We start from the raw sequence: 23,480 nt of genomic DNA on the forward strand, positions 1-23,480 counted from the left end.
CCTGCCAAAGAAAGATGTAGTTAAAGTTAGGTATCACTGTGGTGTGCACATAACTTCTAAAATTTGAGAGCATGTTTACATAACTAGGAGTTTTGAGAACAACATCAACAAAATAGAGGCCAAAATAAAATTAGTCTTCCACCAAAAGCAATATATTCTCCACTCTCCGTTGAATCCAAAGCTGAAAATTAATGAGAATCTTCTATAATGCACGAAGGGAAAGGCCAATTGATTACTGGCCATACTAAAAGAATATTTTGTCAAATACCTAGCTAGATGGGTTGGTATGCAATCAAACCACTGTTGTCGGCCACAACTTATCACGCATAAATAGCAGTACATATCCTAGATAGATATCAACGTTTGTTTCCAGAACATAAACAATAAAGCAAATATAAGTGAACAAATCAATCTTGTGCATGCCAATATGTAAACAAGATATGTGACAAAACTATGTATCATACAACATCGTTGTCAACATTGAAATTTAATGCTTTTTCAGAGACAAGCATAACAATTTATGATAAATATATTAAAATGAGCGCAATTGCATCGAAGAAACGCATACAATAGTTTCAACCATTACCGTAATGATCTGTTGAAAGAGTAAGTTCTTAGCATACCTCCTATTATGCCAGACAAAGTAATTACTAAAATTATCCTCTATCACTTTCTTTGTGTATACTCATCCTCATCTGATCTTTTCATTAATGCAGTAACAAATATGAAAGTAATACCAAAACAAAAAGTGTCATCATCAGCCTCTCAAATTGCAATTTCCTTTTCTTTTTATCAAAAGGGATAAATATTTAACCTTCGGTAATTCCAAGCGTGAAAATTCCATGCATCAGCCTTCTGAAAACCATTCAAAAGGTGCAATTCGTTATGTATGGGTAAATGTCCCTTGCTAAACACCCATTTTCTATGATGCCATGCACCCTAGGACTTGAAATTCTTCTTCAACGCACTCTCCACCCAAACAATACAAAATCAATACAAAATGACCAATCACAATTCCATATTTTGCAATCACAAAGAACATTGTTCAAATTTTACATTAAATCTACATATATACTATTCAATTCAATTCAATTACTTAAGAAAGTAAATAAAATAAAAATCTCACCACTTTGAGCTACTGATCAAGAGAGATGCAACAGAATTGGAATCGGATTGATAGAGATTGTGTTGAACGGTGAGTTTTCTGTAATTCCAAGCTGTGTAGCATTCTGGATTAATTTCTAGAAGCTTTGCACTAAAATCTAAAGCTTATTTGCTATATTTGTAAACAGATTTATTGAATTATAATCAAAACAAAACAAAAATCTAAGCGAAAGAGAAGAGTTAAAGGAAGAACGTACATGCGATTTTGGTGATTAGCGAGGAATTGAGACTGAAGTGAACGAAGCTTTTCAGCTTTGGCTAATAAAGCTGATTCATCTTCTTCCTTCAACGGTTTACGAGGTCGGTCGTGCATTTTGTTCGAGCGAGGGTTTTTGTGTGGTTCAGTTGGAAATTGCGGTGGAAAAGTTGTGAGGCGAAGTAGCTGAGGGAGGAGGTGGTGTAGAGAACCAGGGGCGGAGGGGGTGGCGGAGTAGAGATAGGTTTTTGGCGGCCAATCAATTCGACGGCGAGTTCGATGACGATAAAAGGGAACGAGGGTGAGATGAAGGGCGAGTCCAAAGATGATGATGGGTTTGATGGTGGTGAGTGAGACGGTGGAGACGATGGTGGTGGGTGGTTGCAGAGACAGTGAAGATGATGATGGGTTTGGTGGTTCGATGTGGTTTTGGTGAGATCGAGAGTGAGATGGTGGTGGTGGGTTTTTGGGTACACGTACGGTGGAGATGAGGGTTAGATGTTGGTGGTGGCCGGTTTCTGGGTTCTGACCGCTAGATCGACGATGAGGTCCGGTGAGGATTCGGTGGTGAGAAGGAAGTTTTGAGATTATGGTTGTGGGTTTGAGATGAACGTGTTCTGGATTTTGGTTATCTAAAGTGTTTTTCTGTGTGTTTATTTATTTAATTTTTTTTTTTAATATGTGGTAATGGTTTTGGTGTGTTCAGTGCCAGAATAACCTTTCACAGAAGCGCTATCTAAGGTGTGTTGGTTAATAGCGTTTCCACGTAAGCGCTATCTAAGTAGTTCATAATAATAGCGTTTTGGCCAAAACGCTAAGTAAGGATATGCAGAAGCAGTGTATAATAGCGCCCGATGTATAAGCGCTATTACTGGTCCGTGTGTTGGCTTTTTAATAGCGTTTATCAGAAAGTGCTATTAAACAGACGCTATTAAAACTCAAAATTGTGGTAGTGATCCCATGTTTCTTTCGCGCTACCATAGTGCATGATCTTCTCAAAGATCTCATCATTTACACTCTGGTGCATCAAGAACTAGCTTTCCCATCTTTCTTCTTCAAATCTCTATGTGCTGTTTGTTGAACATCAGTTGCATTCGCTGCAAGTGGTGCAAAACCTTCATTCACAATTTCCAGAACATCCTGATATTTGAAAATCACCTTCATCTTTACGCTCCATTGATCAAAATTCTTGCCTTCAAAGATTGGTAGATGCGCAGGAATGTTGCTGTTATGAGTTGCCATTCTTCACGAATTCTCTAACAACAACGAACGAACCAGGCTCTGCTATACCAATTTGATGGAAATCGAAGATCATTATCCGAGCCGTCAAAGTTTAAAATAGTACATGATCTGAGGTTAGATGTATGGCAATCAAGAACCGGATATGGGCAGTCCAATTCCCCGTATAAGCTGGTAAACCTATATCTCCACTGTTAAAGGGATAAAAATTAAAATTTATCAAAATATATACAACATCGATCGCACGACGCAATAATGATCTATCAGATAACATTTATCAAAATATAAGGAAAAACAAAAGAACAAGCAAACAAAAATACCATTTTAATGAAAAGAATTTGAAGCTTGGGACAATGGCGGAGCAGTTTTACTACACCATACCAACAAATATATGAATAACTAGGAAACACTAGTTCGATGGAAATTTAGTTTGGAAAAAGTGGAATGGCTTTCAAAGAGACCTCTTTTGTGCATTCCATATCTACGGGTAGAAACTTGACATTATTAATATCATTAAACAGACCATCTATTATCCCTATACTCACTCTAACCAACATAGGCAATGTCAAGGGTTTGAGCCCTTCTTCTGCTACATTGTTTTCATCATATCTCATAAAATAGATAAGTTCAGCATGCAGATCTTCTAGGATAGGACAAGCATGGAGAAAATTTATGTAATCATCCCGATTTTCAAAAGAAACTGATGTCAGATTTAGGGTTTTGAGTGATGGAAGATGAACACTCGAAGTATCCTTTCCAACATATAAACTTTCAAGTTTGAGAACAACGAGGGTTTGCGAGACAAAAATAACAGGCTTCAAGGTGTGGAAAGGCAAAGTGAGATGAATTTCCTCTATATGAGGTTTTTGTGCGGCTTCGAGCCAATTTGTCACATTAAATCTACTATTTTCCTGGCAAAAATTTTTGATGGGTTGGTTGGTTGAAAGAGGAGAGAGGACGACATTATTGACAAAACTCCGGAAGCTCTCAACAACAGGGAGTGAATAGCAGAGTGTGGTCCACCGCTCGGAAAGAATGGACGTAGTAAAAGCCAGTTTGGTTTGTAGAAAAGAGAGAATGTAAAGCAGTAACTCATCTGGTAAATCGCTGATTCTATCGACCAAATTGTTTTCGCAATTATAGAGCGCCTCCTGTGAAAAAATATTTATTAGTTAACCATGGAAAAAAACTACTATTATTTCATAAAACTACTATAATAAATTTTTCAAACAGATACACAAAGTAGTAACAATTAACCTGAACCATAGAAGAAGAAGTTGAATGAACCCTCTCTTCTAATTTTTTCTTCAATTCTCGTTCCCTTCTTTTCTTCATCGCTAATGTAATGAATAAATTCTCCAATTGTATAACTTGGTTGCTATTTATACTAAAAGGCTCACACAACAAGCAGGCCCAAACCAATATTTTGATATTTCATCTAAAAACAATAATTTTGATCTAAAATAATTTTTGCACTTTAATTTTTGCACTTTATTATTTTATGTACGGTTAAATAGTTGTTACCATATAAACGAGTTTTGGAGAGAAACTGCAATTTGGTGAATATGTATCAGAACAACACACGAAACCCTAACATACAACCAGCGATGTAAACCCAAGAAACATGGCAAAAATCGTGGCACACAAAGTACTATGTTAATGATAAATCTGGAAAATTTAATTCTAATAATTTTGATTTCTACATGTTAACGAAGAGAGAGAAACAAGCACAACAAACCTTTCCTTGATTCTTTGAACAAATTCAGTTTCCAGTCATCAACGATAGCGCAAGGATTAAATTGGGAGAAAAAATAATAATCAAAAACTCAAAAAAAAAAAAAAAACTCATAAACAAACCCAAATATTCATTATACAAATCTTTTTTGAAGGAATCATTATACAAATCTTGAAAATTATATTTCATTGAAATTTTTTCATAAAAATGATAAAATATTATCATTTTAGAACGAATTACTCGTTGTCTTCTCTTATTAACTCACCCATATTTTCTACTCCCCCTCCTATTCTTTTCATTCTTTATGTTTTTACTAAACAGTTAGTTCAGTTCGCAAAGTAAATGGTACATGAAAGGGGCTCCCAGGAAAGAGAGGTGTGTTACTTGAACCTCTTAAATATCAAGACTTTCCTCACCAGAATCCCTCATATGCGACCTTTTAACAATACTACACTTTACTTCTACCACGAGTACCTAGAGTAGTCTTTCTTCTATCTACTTGATATTCTCTCGTGTTCTACTTATCTTTCTTTTTCTATTGAATTTTCATTGATTTATATATTGAACAAAATAATTTTCTTCAAGTCAAAAAGCGAAAATATATTGTCTCAAAATATATTGAACAAAAAATTTTCTTCAAATCAAAAAGTGGAAATATATTGTGTCAAAAAATATTGAACAACAAAATTTCTTCAAATCAAAAAAATATATTGAAGCAAAAAAATTCTCCATATTAAAAACTAGAAATATATTGTTACAAAATATATTGAGCAAAAAACTTTTCTTCAAATCAAAAGGTGTAAATATTCATCCTATTTCAATTATAAGTACAAGTATAGATGCCTAAAAATATTATACTGATATATATTTTACACCTTTATATTGTACCAAACTATGCATATCTTTTTCTTATTAAAAAAACTACACATATTTTTTCAATGACACCAACAATGTAACAAATATAATATCATATAATATAAATTCTTATACCAAAAATATGGTATTCTTATAACGAAATTTGTTATAGAATATAATTGAAAAAAACAACTATTTTGATATTATTTATGTTATTATTTGAAAAAGTCATAATATAGATTTTTTTTTTGAGGGAAAAAGAAAAAGTCATAATATAGATAAATAGTCATAAATCGAAATAAAAGAGGTTTTTCAACAAAAGTACAATTTGAAATATAACCTACTAATAGTGTGCTAAATAAAATTATGAGGTAAATGACCTTTCTGAGACCACTTTGCGGTGAATGTTCGAATAATATCAACATCATCAAGTGACTTGTTGTGCATGTGTGAAAAATATTTGAGTTTGCACAATTTTAATTTTTTCTAAGTGGGTTAATGGGCTATTGGGTTTGACCTAGTATAAAGAAAGTATCGACTGAGCCCATGCGAGTGCCCAGGCTAGCTGGGTGGTGTCTCCGCCTATCATTATGGCCGTTAGATTTTGCACTGGATTGAATGCATGGGTGGGTCATGGTAGAAACAGGGTCCCACAACAAACACACTTCTATGTGTCGTGATGCCTCGTGATGGAGATTCTCGCGACATGAAGCATTACCCTATTCTTATTTGTTAGGCAACCTAATATATATTTACTATAATAATGACTATATCAGCATAATTATGAGACCAATAATCGTCGAAGGGGGGCGACATGCTTAGAAAACAAAGCACAATAAGAAATACAGTGAAGCTTTTATATTCATCGGTATGTAACATAGCATGATGAAAACCTCGTAAAATTATATGCAGCTGCCCATTACGAGCTGTCACCGATCCTAACAGTATGGCAAGGATTCAGCACTTGATGATATGAGTCTTTTATTCAGGAGGTTTTGTTACAAGTAAAGTGAAGCAAAAGAAACATCTACCGTAATCCATCGTGACAATTGACAATCTTGTTATAGAATATTATTCAAGGGGGTGCAAAGAAGATTTGTTGGGTAAAGTGGAGGAAAGTGTTTCAATGTATAGAAATCAAGGGGGGCTAGGTGTGAGAGACAATAAATTGGCGAATGTTAGTCTTTTAGAAAAATGGAGATGGAGTCTTCTAGATGTTGAACCGACTTTGTGGAAGGAGGTTTTGGTTGATAAATATGGGCCGATGTCGATTCATAGTGGTCGTGTGGTGGGGTATGTTTTGCCTAGCAATGTTTCACGTTGGTGGAAAGATATAATGTTGTTGGAGGAGGAAGGAGGAGTTGGGTGGTTTAATATGAATTGGTTAGGAATGTGGGCAATGGTATGGGAACCCTTTTTTTTTTTTTGGAAGGATGCTTGGGTCTAATTTGCCGCTTATGGAAATCTTTTCCCGCCTTTTTTCAATATCAAGTTGTCAAGAAGCGAAGGTGGGGGATATGTGGGGAATGAACCTTGAAGGAGAGAGGTGGAGCTTTACTTGGCGTAGAGAGTTGTTTGTGTGGGAAAGAGACCTTCTACTTTCTCTTGGTGCCCGGTTGGAAGGGGTAGTGGTACGGGAGGGTGCGTATTGTTGGACTTGGAAGCCGGAGAAGGAGGGGATTTTTTTTACCGTAAAGTCTTGTTATACTTTACTTCATAACCTATGGTATGTTGACGAGGCTTTGAATAGGGGGGAGGAGATGGTGTTTCAGGAAGTTTGGAAAAGTAAGGCGAATGAGATGGTGGATCACATTAAGGTGATTTCGTGGCAATGAAGCTTAAATAGACTCAAAATTGCGACATGTTTGTATTACGAGTGGTGTTGGAATCCCCGTTTTTGCATGCGTGGCTGAGGTAGCAGTTTGGTGAGGGTGCCTTTTGAGGGCGGTTGTATTTTGAAGCCTTGCTTCCTGCGGGCTGCGAGTTTATTTCTTGTATGTTCAGTGCCTGTTGTTGTTGTGTTGTTTCGCCCTTTCCTTCTCTTCTTGAAAGGTTTTTGTTGGCTTTAATAATATTTTGGCTGTTCAAAAAAATAATAATGCAATAAAGCAAAATAAAATTAAAAGCATGCAAACAAAATCTACCATAGAATTCATAAATACTGAAGATCACCATCCCTGTTAATTTGTGCAATAGGTCCAAGCCTATATATGTTGTCAAAACTATCAAACCAAATCGTCGCATATTATAAAAGAAAGAAATGAACAACACTAATGATTCTAGTATTCGTACATTAATTCAATTGAAAGTGAACATCCTGGAGATATCCTAGGATAGGAGGACAGTTCTTCCATAATTTCACTTTTTTGCAAAACCATCATTCCTTTAGTAGAAAAGCCAATTGTCATGTCTTGTAAAAGACTCGCATTCTGTAACATATACTAACAAATTTTCGAGAAATAAAACAAACAGAATTGCAATATTACCTAAAACTTTAATAGAAAAGAGTTGATAGCCACTGGTAAATCTATGTTCTTCAAGAAAATGTCTATGATCTAAGTTTAACTACACAATACTAAACCTAAAAAGATCTGAAAAGGCAAAGAAGAAGAAAGTTCAGGCGATAAAAAACCAATTCACGTCTATTGCGATTCTACAGCGCTATTTGTTCGACTTGGCCATAAAGAAAAATTATAGAACAAACATTATGACCCAAAAATATCAAAGAAAATAGACTAGTGGCAGTCATTGAGTCATGGATTTATCAGAATCAAACCACAATCTCTCTAACAGTGCCAACATATTCCAAACACAAGCACACTGACACAACTCTAACAATAAAAAGGACTTTGGCACAATTCTCACTTTCAATGTAATAGAGCAAAATAATATTAAAAGCATCCAAACATAATCATTAATTGAGTCACAATGGTAATCAAGCCTGTATATGTTGTCTAAACTATCAAATTAAATGGTTGCAACATATTAGAATAGAAACTAATGAAAAAACCAATAATTCTAGTAACTATACTCAAATGAAAGTTTACATCCTAAAGATATCCTTGGACATGAGGTCAATTCTTCGAGAATCTGACTTCTTTCCAGAAGCATTCCATGAGTAATAATGCGGATTTTCATGTCTTGTAAGAGGCTCGAATTCTGCAAAATATATTTTGTAAATAGAAGATCATTTTCCACCCCTTGAAAGTTTGAAATAATACATGATCTGAGGTGAGACGAAACACATTCATGAACGGATGTTGGACATTTCCATTCTTTTGATGAGCTGTTATTCCCCCACTGTCAAAGAGATCATAAATAACATATTTATCAAAATACATAAAAAAAAAAAAAAAGAACAAGCAAACAAACAAAATACAACTCAACAAACCTTTCTAATATTAAGAATTTGAAGCTTGGGAGAATAGCGGAGCAGTTCTGCTACATCATCCCATCCATGAAATGAGCCATCCAGGCGTAGATTAATATAAATCAAGTTTGGAAACACTAGAATTGCTTTGAAAGAAGCCGTTTGATATGTGGCTCGTGTGATTATGTTTAAACACTCGACATCATCAATACCATTAAACATAGCATCCATTGAACTAATACTTGCTCTAACCAATTTAGACATGGTCAAGGAAATCAACCCTGCTTCTGGTACATTGTTTTCATCATGGTTTATCTTACTAAGTGCACAGATAGGTTCAACGTGTAAATCTTCTAGGTTAGGACAAGCAGAAAGAAAAGTAATGTAATCATTCCGATTTACAAAATGAACATATTTCAAATGTAGGGTTTTCAGTGATGGAAGATCACCACAAGAAGTATCGTTTGCAATATGTAATGTGTCGAGTTTGAGAACAACAAGGGTTCGGGAGACGAAAATAATGGGATTCAAGGTGTGGTAATACAAAAAGAGATGGAATTCCTCTACACCGCGCTGTAATGCGTGTTAAGATTCATAGAATTTAGTATGTTAATTAGGATTAGTTAATAGTTAGTTACAAGTGAGAAGATAACTTGGAGAGCAAGTTACCTAGATAGCTTGGAGAGCAAGCAAGTTAGTTAGGAGTTAGCTCTATAAATAAGTCTCAACTATTGTACTCTTAACATCTTTTTGATCAAAATGTTTCTCTGATAATATTTTCTCAATCAAAGCCTTATGGCTCTTTTTCATTCCAATTCTCCAAATTCTCATAAACTCAACAATGCGGCTTCAAGCAATGAGGCTAAACGTTTGTTGAAGATGCCACGTTGATCGAGGTTTCCGTACCAGAACTTGATGCAAAACGTTTTGAGGGGTGTGTTGGTTGAATATCGAGGAGAGAGCATGAGATTATCGAGAAACCGACACAAGCGATCACTGGTTCCAAAGTCGTTGAAGGCTTCATCGTCGAAGTTGAGAACGGGGAGTGAATGGCAGAGTGAGGTCCACCGTTTCGAAAGAAGGGGGGTTGTAGTGAAAACTTGTGTGATTGGGAGAAAAGAGAGTATGAGAGACAACAAATCGTCAGGTAAATCGCTGATTCTATCAGCCATCGTTTGAGTAACGACCAAGGAAGGTTTTGCGTTAGGGTTTGTTTCTATTTATTTATACGATAGACAACGAAGTCTCCTGAATCAAATAAGATCGTGGAACTAGTATTAATTAAAAAAAGAAATCAAAGCCTACGTTTATTTTTTTTTTTGACAAGCCTACGTCTGATACATTACTTTTTTTTTTAAATAGATTTTCATAGGGTAAAATCTTTTTGTTAAATTTTTTAAAGAAAGCTTTTAAATTAAAAATTCTGTGAAGCCCGGATACAAGATACGATACAGATACGATACTGCACCGATATGGAAAAATTTCAAATATCATGATACGATACGGCTGGGATACGCTAATAAAAAAATTATATAATTAAATGTACAATATAATTATAACCATTTTAAAATATGCAAATATATTAACAAACAAAAGAAACCAGTCATAGGCTCGTAGCACATCAACATAAATATAAATAATATTAACGATTAAGAGAGTGATGATTAGTCAATTACATACACAATATATCCCAAAAAGAGCACTATGAGTGTTATACTATATCCAAAAGGAACATTGTTAGTGCTATACTATATCGATCCAAAAAGAAAACACTATATCCAAAAACGAACACATCAGTACTCAAGAGTTAAGTTATTTTAGTTAACATTAATTGGGAACTATCGGGGCAGGTAGCGGTGCAGGATAATTATCGGATACTCTCCTGATACGTATCCGGAAGTATCAGATAATTATTTTTTAAAAGAATAAAATTTAATCTTTGGATACTCTTCTGATACGTATCGAGAAGTATCAGGCAGGTATCGGTGCAGGATACACAGAGGATACGGTACGCCATCCATTTTGAAGTATCGGAGCTTCACAGTAAAAATTTGTTTCGGCTCTAGTGGCAATGAGCTCCTTCCAAGGGCGTATCTCGGGAATACCGGGTTCGATTCCCAGGGGGAACAACGCTTGGCCAGTGCGCATGCCTCTACGCACGAGCCAGATTAGTCGCTCACCTTTGGTGAGGCCGAAACCTGTGCGAAAGGCAAAAAAAAAATTTGTTTGAATAACTTATCTTAAAAAATGTGAATCTAAATATCTCATAATTTTGTTATAATATTTTTGGATAATAAAATTTTCAAAAACCTATAATACAAAAAAAAAACTATTTCAAAGGATATTTTTTTTATTTAAATAAAGAAGTGGTAATGACACGGGAGATGCCTGTTACGGCTCTGCTGGGTTTTGATCCTAGGCTTGCTTCATCTTCTCCCTTCCTTCCTCCCTTTCCTGTTGTGATTCCAAGCCTCACTGGAAGAGTCGAAATTTCTTTTTCTTTCTATATCCATTCTTCTGTAGGGATCGCAGCTGCCATGGCATTGGATTGGCAGGATGTGCTCTCTGCAGTACAGGCTCCTCCAAAACCATCTCATATCACAAACAATATTTCACCATCATATGTGGATACTGGCGTTCACTCTTTCGCAAAAGTTCTCGCACCAACATCCATTGCCGTAACCGAACCACTTCCCAAACCGGTCTTGAAGGGTAACTCTTTGTCCATTAAAATTACGGAGGAAGTATATGCCAAGGGTATTGCCACATGTTTGACTGATTTTCACGGAAGGCTTGTCCTAAACAAGGGTGATAAACCTTATAATGCCAAGGAAATCTCAGTTATCGAAACAGTGGGAAACTGCCGCACCATGGAAACTGATTTCCCTTGGGAAAGGATTTTTTGAGTTCTCCTTTGCCTCTGCTACTGATATATGACTGGTATGGGCTATGGGCAAGTTCAACTTGAAACTGGGGCTGCTGCGGGGCTATGGGCAAGTTCAACTTGAAACTGGGGCTGCTGCGTTCGTCTCATTGGACAAAGGATTTCAACAAACACACTCAACGACAAACACATGCTCATGTGTGGGTCCGGTTAATGGAGTTGTCACAAGAGTATTGGTTGGAGCGCACACTCTTATGAAACAATAATTCATCTGGTGAATCGATGATTCTATCCACCATCGTTGTTAAGGCGATGGAAGGAAGCAAAGGAAGGGTTCGGAAGAGCGATTAGGCAAACAAGGTGAAAAAAGGGTTTGCGACAACATGTGAATTAGGGTAACTTCTATTTATAAGATTATAGATTACGGAAGCAAATAATATTGGGGAGCAAGTAAACATAAAAAATCACCTTTAAGAAAAAAAGTAAACATAAAATATCCGTAAAAAAAGTCATAGTAACAAAATTTTCAAATCTTGTAAGATTTTTTTTTGTTGAAGAAATCAAAATGATATATTAACACGAAACAACAAACTATCTAGACGGTACAAGATGTACCATCTAAGACATCCGAAAAGTACAACAAGTGTTCATCCAAAAGTCAAATAAACTAGCCAATACCCACACATAAGAATGGGTTTTGACACCAATAATGAAAACTATAATAAAAGTTTACATATTTAGCTTTAAACCACCAGAAGGAAAGAAGTTTCACATTCTCCAGGATCTGAATCAAAGAGTTTCTACATTTTGAAACAACCTGTCATTTCTTTCCTTCCATAACACCCACGAACAAGCGAACCAAATCAGATGCATAAGCGAACATCGAGATTTGCCAAAGCCGGAAGAAGCACCAAAATGGTAGAAATGATCCACATTATTAGATGGATCAGCCGAGTAAACACCAAGCCAATTCCTAACCAACTGCCATAACTGGCCAAAAAAAATTACAAGACAAAAATAAGTGAGTCTCTGATTCCTATTTCCTACATCCATAAACACAGTTGAGCCTCGGTAGTAATAATTCCTCTTCGAAACCCATTTGGGGTTGGCCTAGTGGTTGGCTTGGGATCTTGGAGTTTGCTCCTCCAAAGGTCTCAGGTTCGATTCCCTCTGGTGCCAATTTCGGTGGGCTTAGTCCATACATAGCTTGCTCTGGCTTTAAACGAGGCCCCCGCAAGTGGGCGGTGAGATTGGTCCCCTCAGATTAGTCAATTCTTGGATCGGATACCGAGTTTTCAAAAAAAAAAATCCTCTTCGAAATAGGTTTGTCTTAGACGGAAACCAATTCCAAAAAAGACGTCAAGCAAACACAAAAATCTTCAATGGAACATCCGTCCTCCAAAGTAAAGCTGCTGGGACATGCATATTGGTGGGCGGCCCTGATTTGAGCAGTTAATAAGCACCACTGATAGTATATCCCACGACCGGATCAGGTGTCCATCTTCAAGAATCCTCAATATCAACCTACAACACAACATTTAGCAAAATAATCATACATTCCTCTACCAAGGCCTCCTCCCACGGCCACAACCTCCTACACCATTTCGAAGCCTCTTCTCCCTCATCCCATCCCCAAGCATACATTTATGCAACACTCGCCATTTTGTTTTCTTATAAGTCAAACAAACGACTAGAGCTGTCAAAATGGGCCGGGCCGAACGGGCCGACCCATTTAACCCGACTAATTATAAGGCTTGGGCCTTAAATATTGAGCCCGAATTTTAATAGGGATTTTCAGCCCGGCCCTAAAAAGCTCGGTACCCGTTAGGGCTAGCCCGAACGGGCTGCGGGTAGCCCGTTAGCCCGCATAACGAAAAAAACCTATATATTATATATATTTTTCAAATAATTATTTACTTAGTTGATTATCAAAGTAAAAAATAAAAGTGAAATTCAATGAATTACCACATATAAATGTAATATAAAATTATATTTACTCGTTTCGTTATTTATAATTTTAAAGGTCGAATATATAAATATCTATAACCATAACGTATCTAATTTATTTAAAATTGTTTTCCTCGCCATTTTAGTTTACGACTAGTGTACGAAAATGTTTACAATTTATTTTTGTGCTATAAATTATTTAAACATATTAAAAATACTATTTATAAAAAAAATTATAGGAGTATTTTATAGTACTTTTTTTATATAAAAAAATGTAATTTTTAATATGGGCCGGCCCGTTAGCCAGCGGCCCGTGTAGGGCTGGGCTCGGGTAGTATATTTCAAGCCCATTTTCCAACCGGGATTTTTGGCCCGGCCCGTTTAGGACCAGGCCACCCGTTTTGACAGCTCTACAAACGACAGAACCTAACAAAAAGAGGGACCCCACGTACTCAACTATCCAACCAAGAAAGAGAGCTAACACCGTTTTCGACAATGAGACATAAATTGTCAGGAAACCAACTACCCGATACGGCACCATCACCATCTCGGATGCTAGCTATCGTCCTTCACCACACTGACCCCTCCCGACCACAAGCCTTCAACAAACCCCCTACTAAGCCGTATATGGCGGGTAGAATTCTGAACCAAAGGCCCTCTCTATCCTCCAACGGTCTCCAACACCACTTCCCTTACAGAGATAAATTAAATTCCCTAATTCTCTCTACCCCCCAAACCACCAACCTCCTTAGCCAAACAAATGGACCCCCAATCAATCCAAGTAATTTTCATGTTATCCTCACCTCCACCCCAAAAAAAATGAATTAAAAGAGATTCAATAGAGGCGCAATGATACTTGAGGGAGCTTTGAAGAAGGAAAGAGCATAAACAGGAGCGAAGTCGGGACAAACTTTAGGAGAACAAGGCGACCACCAAAAGAAAGATGTATGTTTCTTCAAATCTTATAAGATACGATTAAAGCTCTGATTTTACACACACATATATGTGTGTGTGTGTATATATATATATATATATATATATATATATATATATATATATATATATGGGTTTGCTACAATAGACCCACCTTTTTTTATGAAAGTCTATGTTAGCAACTTGCACGTTTTCCTTTGGACTAATAGACCCCTGTTTTTTATTTCTGAAAAGGTTAAAACTAAAGAACAAAATAGTAATTGAAATATTGTTTATTGGCCACGAATTGATACAAATTTTAGATGGGCTATTACAGGGAAACAAAAACAAATTATTTGAAAGAAATTTAGAAAAGCAAATTCGAGGGATTGCTTCTAGTTGTAGATCTAGGGATTTTTTGTTAAAAAAAAAAAAGAAAGAAAAGAAGCCATATGAATTAAGCAATAGAAGCTTGGATTCGATTTCTTTGAAGCTGTTGTGAATTGGGGATTTTTTTGTTCCAATGATAAACAAAAAAAGAGGACTCACATGCACCTTTTAGGAAACATTTGTGAACCATCCGATTAATTTGATTTGATGGTTAAGATTTGGTGCAAGTCTTTTGACTTACGGATCCTGCCTCTCACACACACACACACACACACACACACACACACACACACACACACACACACACACACACACATATATATATATATATATATATATATATATATATATATATATATATATTGAAATGAGAACTCGCATGTGTATTATTTTTTCTTCAATGCTCCATCAAAAGCACATTCCCTAAACCCTAACATAGTTTAAATGAATATAGGATATTTACTTGTTCATGTCAGGTCAGTCAGGTAAATTTTTATTATTTTGTCTACACATGTATTGTCGTTCTGTTAACATAGTTTATTTATTATTTGAAAATTGTCTGCTTTTTAGTGTTGGCTGCTTATTTTTATTCTTAGAATTTGAGTGTGAGCTTAACCTCATAGAGTGATATATAGAATGAAGGTTAATAATAAGAGAAGAGAAGAATAGTAGGTAGGTGAGAAAAGGATTAAATATTCTTATTCGCATTCGATAATAGTATTCAATTGAATTTTGTTGTCTGAAAGTGTTTTTGATATTTTAGTATATTCGGTGGATCCACATATGTCATGCCGTGTGCTTAACATATTGTCATGATCCATGGTATATTTTCAAAAATATGTTTGCTTTTTATGGATGATTCAGTGTATATTTTCAAATTGTAGATAGAACTGACTTCTTGTTTATTGATGTTCCTTAAATTGTTTGGTTTGACTGAACTGACTTCTTGTTTATCGACGTTCCTCAAATTGTAGATAGAAACAATTCTCAAACTTGTAGGATCAGCTGCTCTAGTTCAGTTTGCTAGCAAGAAGCTTCTATATAAGGTAAGACTGTTTCTCCATGCAAGATTGATTAGTGTTATTTATTATACCATCAGTTTTCATGCATTAATTTCATAAGCAGAGAATCAAAATTTCTTTGTTATTATGATTTTTCACCCTTTGATAGATTTTGAGATTCTGATCCCATTCCAACTAACCTAAACATCAATAATATTTTACAATTTTTTCTTTTGTTTTTCTAATAGTGTTTGTTTCTATACTTTCTATGATAAATCTTAATATATAAAAGGTTCTTTTCTTGAGAGAATTAGATAGATATATGTTTAACTAGTTTGGTATAGCTTTGTGATCAGTACTAGTAATTTAATGCTAGCACATTGTTCAGGATAGTTATTTTTTGGAGGCCTTATTTGGTCAAGGCTGGGCATAGGATTGTGGATTTTGATATTGTATTAATATTCTGGTGAAGAATTGCCTCTTTGAATATGTATGACTTTAGTATTTTGAAATTAGTGATATCATATCATGCTCAAAACTGATAATCGGAGGCCTAATTTAGTTAAGGTTGGTTTATGGTTGTGGAATTTGAAGTTACATTAAAAATGGGCATGGTTTTAGAATTAACGTATATGATAGCATTAGTAACAACAATCTAGGTCTCTTTATGGTCATGAAATTGTCCTGTGTAGATTAAAGGTGTCATTTTGTTTATATGAACCTCGGCATTTAATGTTGAAGGGGTCCTATGTTTAAGATCCAACTCCAATATTCTTATCATATGCACACTACAAAAGTAATTGAAGAGAAAAAGTAAAATGAGAAGACATGAATAATTTAAAGGAAATAAATGATAAGCTCTAGATGAGTCAATCTAAGCTTTAATTAATAGGTTTTCAAATTCTGGTTTAGTTTTATACTGATGAGCTTGTGTTATTTGGCTCTGAGTTAAATCTAATTGAGTGTAATTGGCGAAAACTTTGATGCTTTTTGATCTGTTATTTCGATCTACCTTGTGCTTGAGAGTCCTAAGTATATAAAGTAATCTCTTTGCTTTTCTTAAAAAAAAATGCTAAACTCATGCTATAGTTAATAGTTAATTGCCAACCATAAGAGACTTTAATAACTTTCACTAAAACTAGTATACATCAATAGAAATTTCTATCTCAAATCAAATAAAGTGAGGTGATTATTACATTACAATGCAAGAAGCATTCACAAGCAGACTGTTTGTTGTCTCCATAATATCAAATTACAAGTAATTATTGGAGATGGGTTTCTTGACCCTCCAAGGATGCCTTTTTGGGTGACTGCATAATAACAATGCCACTTATACATTTGAGATGAATTATTTAAGCCTCCAAGATGCTTTATTTGAAAGTTGCTTGACTGTGGCCACTATGTTGGAATCTGTTAGATCATTCAACGTTGAAATTCTTTCCACTTCAAATTTATTAATCTATTTAATACCAAGCCTGTTACACTCTGTTAGATCATTCAATGTTAGTGCCAAGTTTGTGAGCTTATAGTTGTATCGAACTGTAGTATTGTTGACTGATAAACTTATAGTTTTTACCTTATAGCTTTTCTGATAAGGTTTTCATCCATAGTATAAAACAGAACCGTCAGCTTTGTTTTGTAAGCATAGCTGACTTCACAATAGGCTTTTCCCCGGGTCATTCTCTGCTTCAATAACAAATTGTCTTTGTAGTTTGATTATTCTGGGTACATTGGATATACTTAAATTTTTTGTTCAATTTTGTCCTAACTAATTACAAGGTGCATAAGACCATCTACAATGGGGAGTTCTTCCCCTATTTAGCACCATGCTAAATAGGCACCCCCATTGTGACATCAATTAATATGGTGTTTATAGAGATGAGTGCTTATATAGGCACCCTCTCTCTCCTATTATTCATGGGTCCCACATGTGCAATTAATTCTATTTTTTTTCTTTATTCAATTGTTGTATTATTTTAATATTAAAAAGTAAATTATATATTAGTTGCAAGAGTAATATTTAATTGATCAACATTAAAATTTCAACCAAAACTTTTTTAAAACAACAAATAATTTACCCATCTGAATGAGAGAAAAAAAAAAACAAACAAACATACAGTGATTGGATTTAAGCAAAACAACAAATAATTTACTATCATTTTTATATTGTTTTTTCAAGTTTTAACTTTTTTAATAATTTATAATTAAATTATTTCAATATTTTAAAATTATATAATTATGAATGAATTTATAAATTATTGTTAAAATTTAATGATATAGAATTATTGCAGGGACCCAATTAATAATTATTTTGAGGTGCTGGGTTGGAAAGATTGGGTGTTTATCAAGTATTAATTATAAAATGAATGACGTGTACAGTCGGGACCCGTTTAAGCACCCAAATGGAGTGCTGCATTGTGGATGGTCTAAGGGAGTTTGCCCTTATTGTGCCTGATTGTGTACATTGTAATGGAATTGACTATAAGTATCTTATAACAGTCCCTACAAACCCTCCTTAGACCAACCCTCCCTACAATACATCACTTCATTGTTGTAAAATTAGGAATAAATTATCTCTATAAATAATAATCATCATATAAATAAGAGCATAAATTAAATATTAAAGAGAATAACAAGAGGGATAACAAATAAACTTATCTTTCTTTAAATTGCGGTGATTTGACGTCGGCGAAATCGAAGTAAACAAACATGAAACCATGAAAGGTTATAACCTTCTAAACAGTAATTCGTTATATAACATGAGGCGTGACAAAGTCACTGTCCTTAAGGATTTATCCGCCTCATAAGCGCATATCCTCCCAGGATACAACATGTTCTTCCCTGACATGAATCACATCAGAGGTAACAGAACAGTATGAATCTGATAAAACACAGGAATGATGTAACCAGGATTGTATATATATTCGTTAAAATTGTTTTTCTATAGTTCATTATATGACTCTATGAATATATATAAGGGGCATTTGGGTATTGTTCGTATATATAAAACAGTGCTTGATCATCAGTAAAAACACTATTAATGCCAATTAAAACTGACGGTTACTGTTCAACCAAGTCAACAAAAATTGCGGAATGCAACGTTATGCTACTACACGTGCATATCCCTTTTGACTTGGTAAATTCAAGGAATAAAAGGTGTGCTACAAGAAATTATTTGGCAAAATATGTTTAGCCTATGTCCTATACATGATCAAAGGAATTGGACCATGTCTAATAAAATAATGATAATATTAATAACTTTCTATTAGAAATATTTTTCTATATTTCACTTAATTAAAAATATGGGACACAAAATATTTAAAACTTTTGAAATATACTCAATTTACAACAATCCCCCACATATTTCAAAAGTTAAACTAAAAGGTTAAAAAAAGTTTTCCTGGGTAAACATCGTAGATGTAATGCATCGGAACGGTGTAGCAAGCTATGAAACCCGTCCTAGAATAATGAGACTTAACACACAGTGAATTGGTTTAGCAAGCTATGGAACCCAAGACACTTGTTGTATGCAAGAGGTCTCACAATCACATTACACCCCCACAATTCTTGCTGTTACGCGGTTGTGCGCTAATAGGCCGTGCGCGTGCCTGGTATTCATGAGTGCTCTAGAGACCCGTCACGGTCTCATACAAGCGGCCCCACTTGACACTCATATAGGTGATTCCATCTAGTGTATGCTACAACCATACACCACCCATAAAGGCTTATGGTAATCATTAAAAGCTTTTAAAGCTTACCCATCAATTTTATATTATTTAGCACATCTCATCCATTATCATACACTATAGGAAAGAGACAACATTATTTTAGTGCTAACAGAACTAACAAGTAACTTGTTTTTACCCATTGAACCTTCTTCATGGGATCTCCAATCACAAAGGTTGGGTTCCCATTACTTGTCGTATTCGAGTGGCAAAGTCTCATTTCCCTAAATTTCTTCCCAAAGGGTTTTATATAAGGATCCGCTTAATTCACAAATATTGACTAAGACGTCTCTAAGTCAATTAATCCCATATTTCATCAAGTTTATAAATATAAACTCGGATTAAACAATAAATTTATACACATCGTTGTCTACTAAGCGACAACATGTTCATCAATAAAATAAATCTACTTATAGATTTATTCAAATTGGATTCATATCTATTTGACATCTTTGTATTATTTTAATACAAAGGTTTATCCATTCTGTAAACAATATCTCATATATTATAATATACTTCATCAGGTCTACTTAGATAAATTCTAAGCGACAAACCCCCACATTGGGTAAATATAAATCAATGCGTGAATTTTTACTTAAGTCTACTTGAATTATTTTTCAAGTGACGACACCCCCCACATTGGGGAAAATAAATCCACACAAATATATATTTTCACTTCAAAACATCATAGTATTATTTTAATACAATGGATAATGCACAATATATCACCAATAATTTAAGGTGAATCTCAATATATTTATATCTCATGAGTTTAACGAGTGCCACAAAATATATTCAGGTCTGCTTAAATTAATTTTAAGCGACAACATACCATCTCTATTGCAATCGTTTCATTCATGTATATCATATATGTATCATCATAAATTTCTCAAATTTTGCTGTCAATAATATAATTAAAAAGGTAGCGACTGAGAGAGAGCGTCTGTGAGATGAGAGTGACCGACAGAGTGCTCAAGAGAGGTGGTTCCTCATGGCACCGCCATGATCAACCACACCGGCGTTCCTTATCGCCGGAAGTGAGGACAAATTGGGAGGGACGGGATTCAGATAAGGGTGATTGGCAGGACGTGAGACGGCGACGAGGGAAAGCACAGAGACAGGAATTCAGCGACATGGACGTGCAGCAGGAGGACAGGAAGCATGGAGGAAGGATCGGCTATGGCAACAAGCAATCTAGGGTTAGGGTTTCAACAGGTTGGCATGGTAATAACAGGCCTGGACTGAGTGGAGGAGCAGCGCTGCACATCAACAGACAACCACCACGCAAGGAGCACGTTCAACGACGATCAGAGGCTGGTGTAGGTCTCAATTGGCAGCGTGATGGAGCAGGAGATAAGCAGGAGGTGGCACGCGGTACTGATGGGAGAATGGAAAAGCATGATGTCTCTCAACTTAAAAGGTTTGTCACATTTTATTTTACCAATTTTCCGCCTCAATTGTCAAATTTTTATTTGCGTAAAGGATTTGAGGTTTGTGGAATACTTGAGGAGGTGGTGGTTCCGAGTAGAAGGAATGTGAACGGGGAAATGTATGGCTTTGTCCGTTTTTCTAAAGTTAGGGATGTTGGTAAATTAATGAAGGTTGTGAATGCTGTTTATTTTGGAAATTATCGTGTTAGGGCGACTTTAGCTCGTTTTGACCGAAGTGCTGTTGTAGTGGGGGAAAATAGGAAGGAAAATGTTAGTGTGCCTCAGACGTGTGTCAGAGACGGGGACAAAGGAAATAAGCAACCGGATGTTGAGGGAGACAAAACTGTAAGGGGGGGGACGTGATTGTTGAAGTGAGGGATGGGAAGGGGAAGAGCAGGCAAGATCGGAGAACTGAAAACGATGCTGGTAAGATGGTGAATGAGATTAAAGGAACAGGGGTGGCTGGGGAGCTTAACGTCGACAAGCAGCAACCTGTTCAGAAGTTGATACGTATGTATAGGTCTAATAGGGATGACTTACAGTGGGCGCGGTCAGGTGTGATAGCGAATGTGGTGAATGGGGAGGCGATCACAGTGGTTCAAAATCGTGTTGAAGATGCTGGTTTCGTGGATTTGGATATTATTCCTATGGGAGCAGATAGAGTTTTCCTGCGAAGTAAATCAGACAAGCAAACGCTGACCATGCTAGGGGAAGCAAAAGATTTCTTTAATCATTTTTTTATTAATGTTGTCCGCTGGAAAGAAGAAGTCGTTCCCTTTCGAAGGGGTGCGTGGTTGAGACTTTATGGTATTCCTCTTCACGCGTGGAATGAGGATTTTTTTAAATTATGTGTGATGGACAGTGGGTCTTTCCTTCATTCGGATGACATGTCTTTGGACAAAGGAAGATTTGATTATGCCAGAGTTCTGATATCAACACCTTATTTAGAAATTGTTTCACGAGAGGAATGTCTGCCGGTAGATGGACAAATGGTGGACATAAAAATTATTGAGGAGTGGGGATTTAACATTGGTGAAGATGCGTGCCTTTTTGAAGATGGGGAAGATCAGCTGTCCCAGTCGGATAATGAGGATGTTCAGGGCAACCCGGAAGTTTGTAAAAATGCGGATACTATTGTTGATAATATTGTTAAGGAGCTAGAGGAGGAAAATATGCATATAGCGTTAGACTCAAGGGATGTCGTCAGAGAGGATGTTGTTAAGGATATTGCGGTTCCTGAGGCATTGTCTGACTTGGGGTCGCATAGTATAGCAAATGAAGGTGTTGAGTTGGTGACGACGCAATGCAATTCATCATCTGCGGTATTACGACTTGAGCATGGTGATGTGGAAGCGAGGCAATCTGGTGGGGAAATGATGCAGGATAACAGGGTTTCTAAACCGGTGCAGCAAGTTAAAGGGGATTCCATTGAGGTTGCCGAGCAAGGTAAGGAAACAAAGATACGTAAAGAAGGCAATGGATTAGGCTCGACAGTGTCTGGTCCTCCCTTTGCAGGTAAGTCGGTGATGTCGGGACCATGGAGTTCGGAATGGTTGAAGGATCATCATGGAGATGCTGGGGTTATTTTTTCTGCTAAAAGGAAGTTTCTAAAGGTGGGGAAGCGGAAAGTTAAAAACGTGCCAGAGGGAGATGTTGGTTTAAAACGGAGGAAAATTGGAGGTGAATTGCGTCATTCAGTCCACACTCTGAAAAAAGTTGCGCGTTTATCTAGTAAAGACAGAAGGGCAGTTTTAAATACTTTGAAGAGAAGAGCGCGTAAGAGGAGGGACTCAGATAATTCTAAAAATGTGAGAGAAGAGGGTCCTCAATATTCTTCTGACACAATTTCATCTTCAGCTTCGGTGAATAAAGATTGGAATCACTGGGTGGTTCTACATGGGAAGGAGAAGGAGGCGGCAGAAGATGTGTGGGGAATAGGGAAGGCTATAGGGTTACAGTTTGAAGGGGACACCCATAACATGTTCAGTGTGCTTTCTAGAGGAGGGATTAGGAAGAGGGAGGCAGATAAGTGCAATGTTGGAGGGAGAGGGAGCTCGGCTGGTGGTGAGTGTTAGGTTTGAGGGGTTGAGGGTGGTGGGGTGAGAGTGTGTGCGATGAGGATTGTGTCGTGGAATGTGCGGGGGTTAAATGGATTGGAAAAGAGAAAGGAAGTCAAGGAGTTGGTGCGGGAAAAGGTGTCATTCGTGTTGTGTATTCAAGAAACAAAGTTGCAGTTGATAGATGATTTTTTATGTACTTCGATCTGGGGACCTACGAGTCATGAGTACTCTTTTAGTCCATCGACGGGGGCGTCAGGAGGGTTGATTACGATTTGGGATACTTCTGAGGTCGAGGTTTGGATGTCTTGTCGAGGTGACCATTTTTTGATGATTCATGGAAGATTTATTAAGTCCAATGAAGAGTTTTATCTTTTCAATGTGTATGCGCCGTGTGATAGAAATGCGAAACAGGCCCTGTGGACCTCTCTGTCGTCGAGGTTGTTATCCTTGGGTAGTCGTAATGTGTGTTTGTGTGGGGATTTCAACTCTATTCGAAGCGCGGACGAAAGGCGCTCAGTTAGGGGCACTCAGACGTTAGACGAGTTTGCCCCTTTCAACGACTTTATAGATGA

General features: G+C 36.3%; 2 protein-coding genes and 1 pseudogene across 2 annotated transcripts; 1 reads left to right on the forward strand and 2 right to left on the reverse strand.

Annotated features, from left to right (window-relative positions):
• Positions 1 to 3,024: 3,024 nt before the first annotated feature.
• LOC146913266 (FBD-associated F-box protein At5g60610-like) lies at positions 3,025 to 3,934 on the reverse strand. Its single transcript, XM_085720902.1, has 2 exons — positions 3,857 to 3,934; positions 3,025 to 3,750 (listed from the first exon to the last, which is right to left on the reverse strand). The coding sequence occupies exons 1-2, from the start codon at positions 3,932 to 3,934 to the stop codon at positions 3,025 to 3,027; spliced, it is 804 nt and encodes a 267-aa protein (XP_085577028.1).
• A 4,273-nt stretch (positions 3,935 to 8,207) lies between these two features.
• Positions 8,208 to 9,731, reverse strand: LOC146913267 (putative FBD-associated F-box protein At5g56820; annotated as a pseudogene).
• Positions 9,732 to 21,279: 11,548 nt separating this feature from the next.
• Positions 21,280 to 22,923, forward strand: LOC146913268 (uncharacterized). The gene has a single exon (XM_085720903.1). It carries the CDS (start codon positions 21,280 to 21,282, stop codon positions 22,921 to 22,923), a length of 1,644 nt encoding a protein of 547 aa, XP_085577029.1.
• Positions 22,924 to 23,480: the final 557 nt, after the last annotated feature.

This window comes from Medicago sativa, chromosome 6 (genome assembly GCF_051527215.1).
Source record: "Medicago sativa cultivar Bolivia chromosome 6, Bolivia_mono, whole genome shotgun sequence".
Taxonomy (NCBI): domain Eukaryota; kingdom Viridiplantae; phylum Streptophyta; class Magnoliopsida; order Fabales; family Fabaceae; genus Medicago; species Medicago sativa.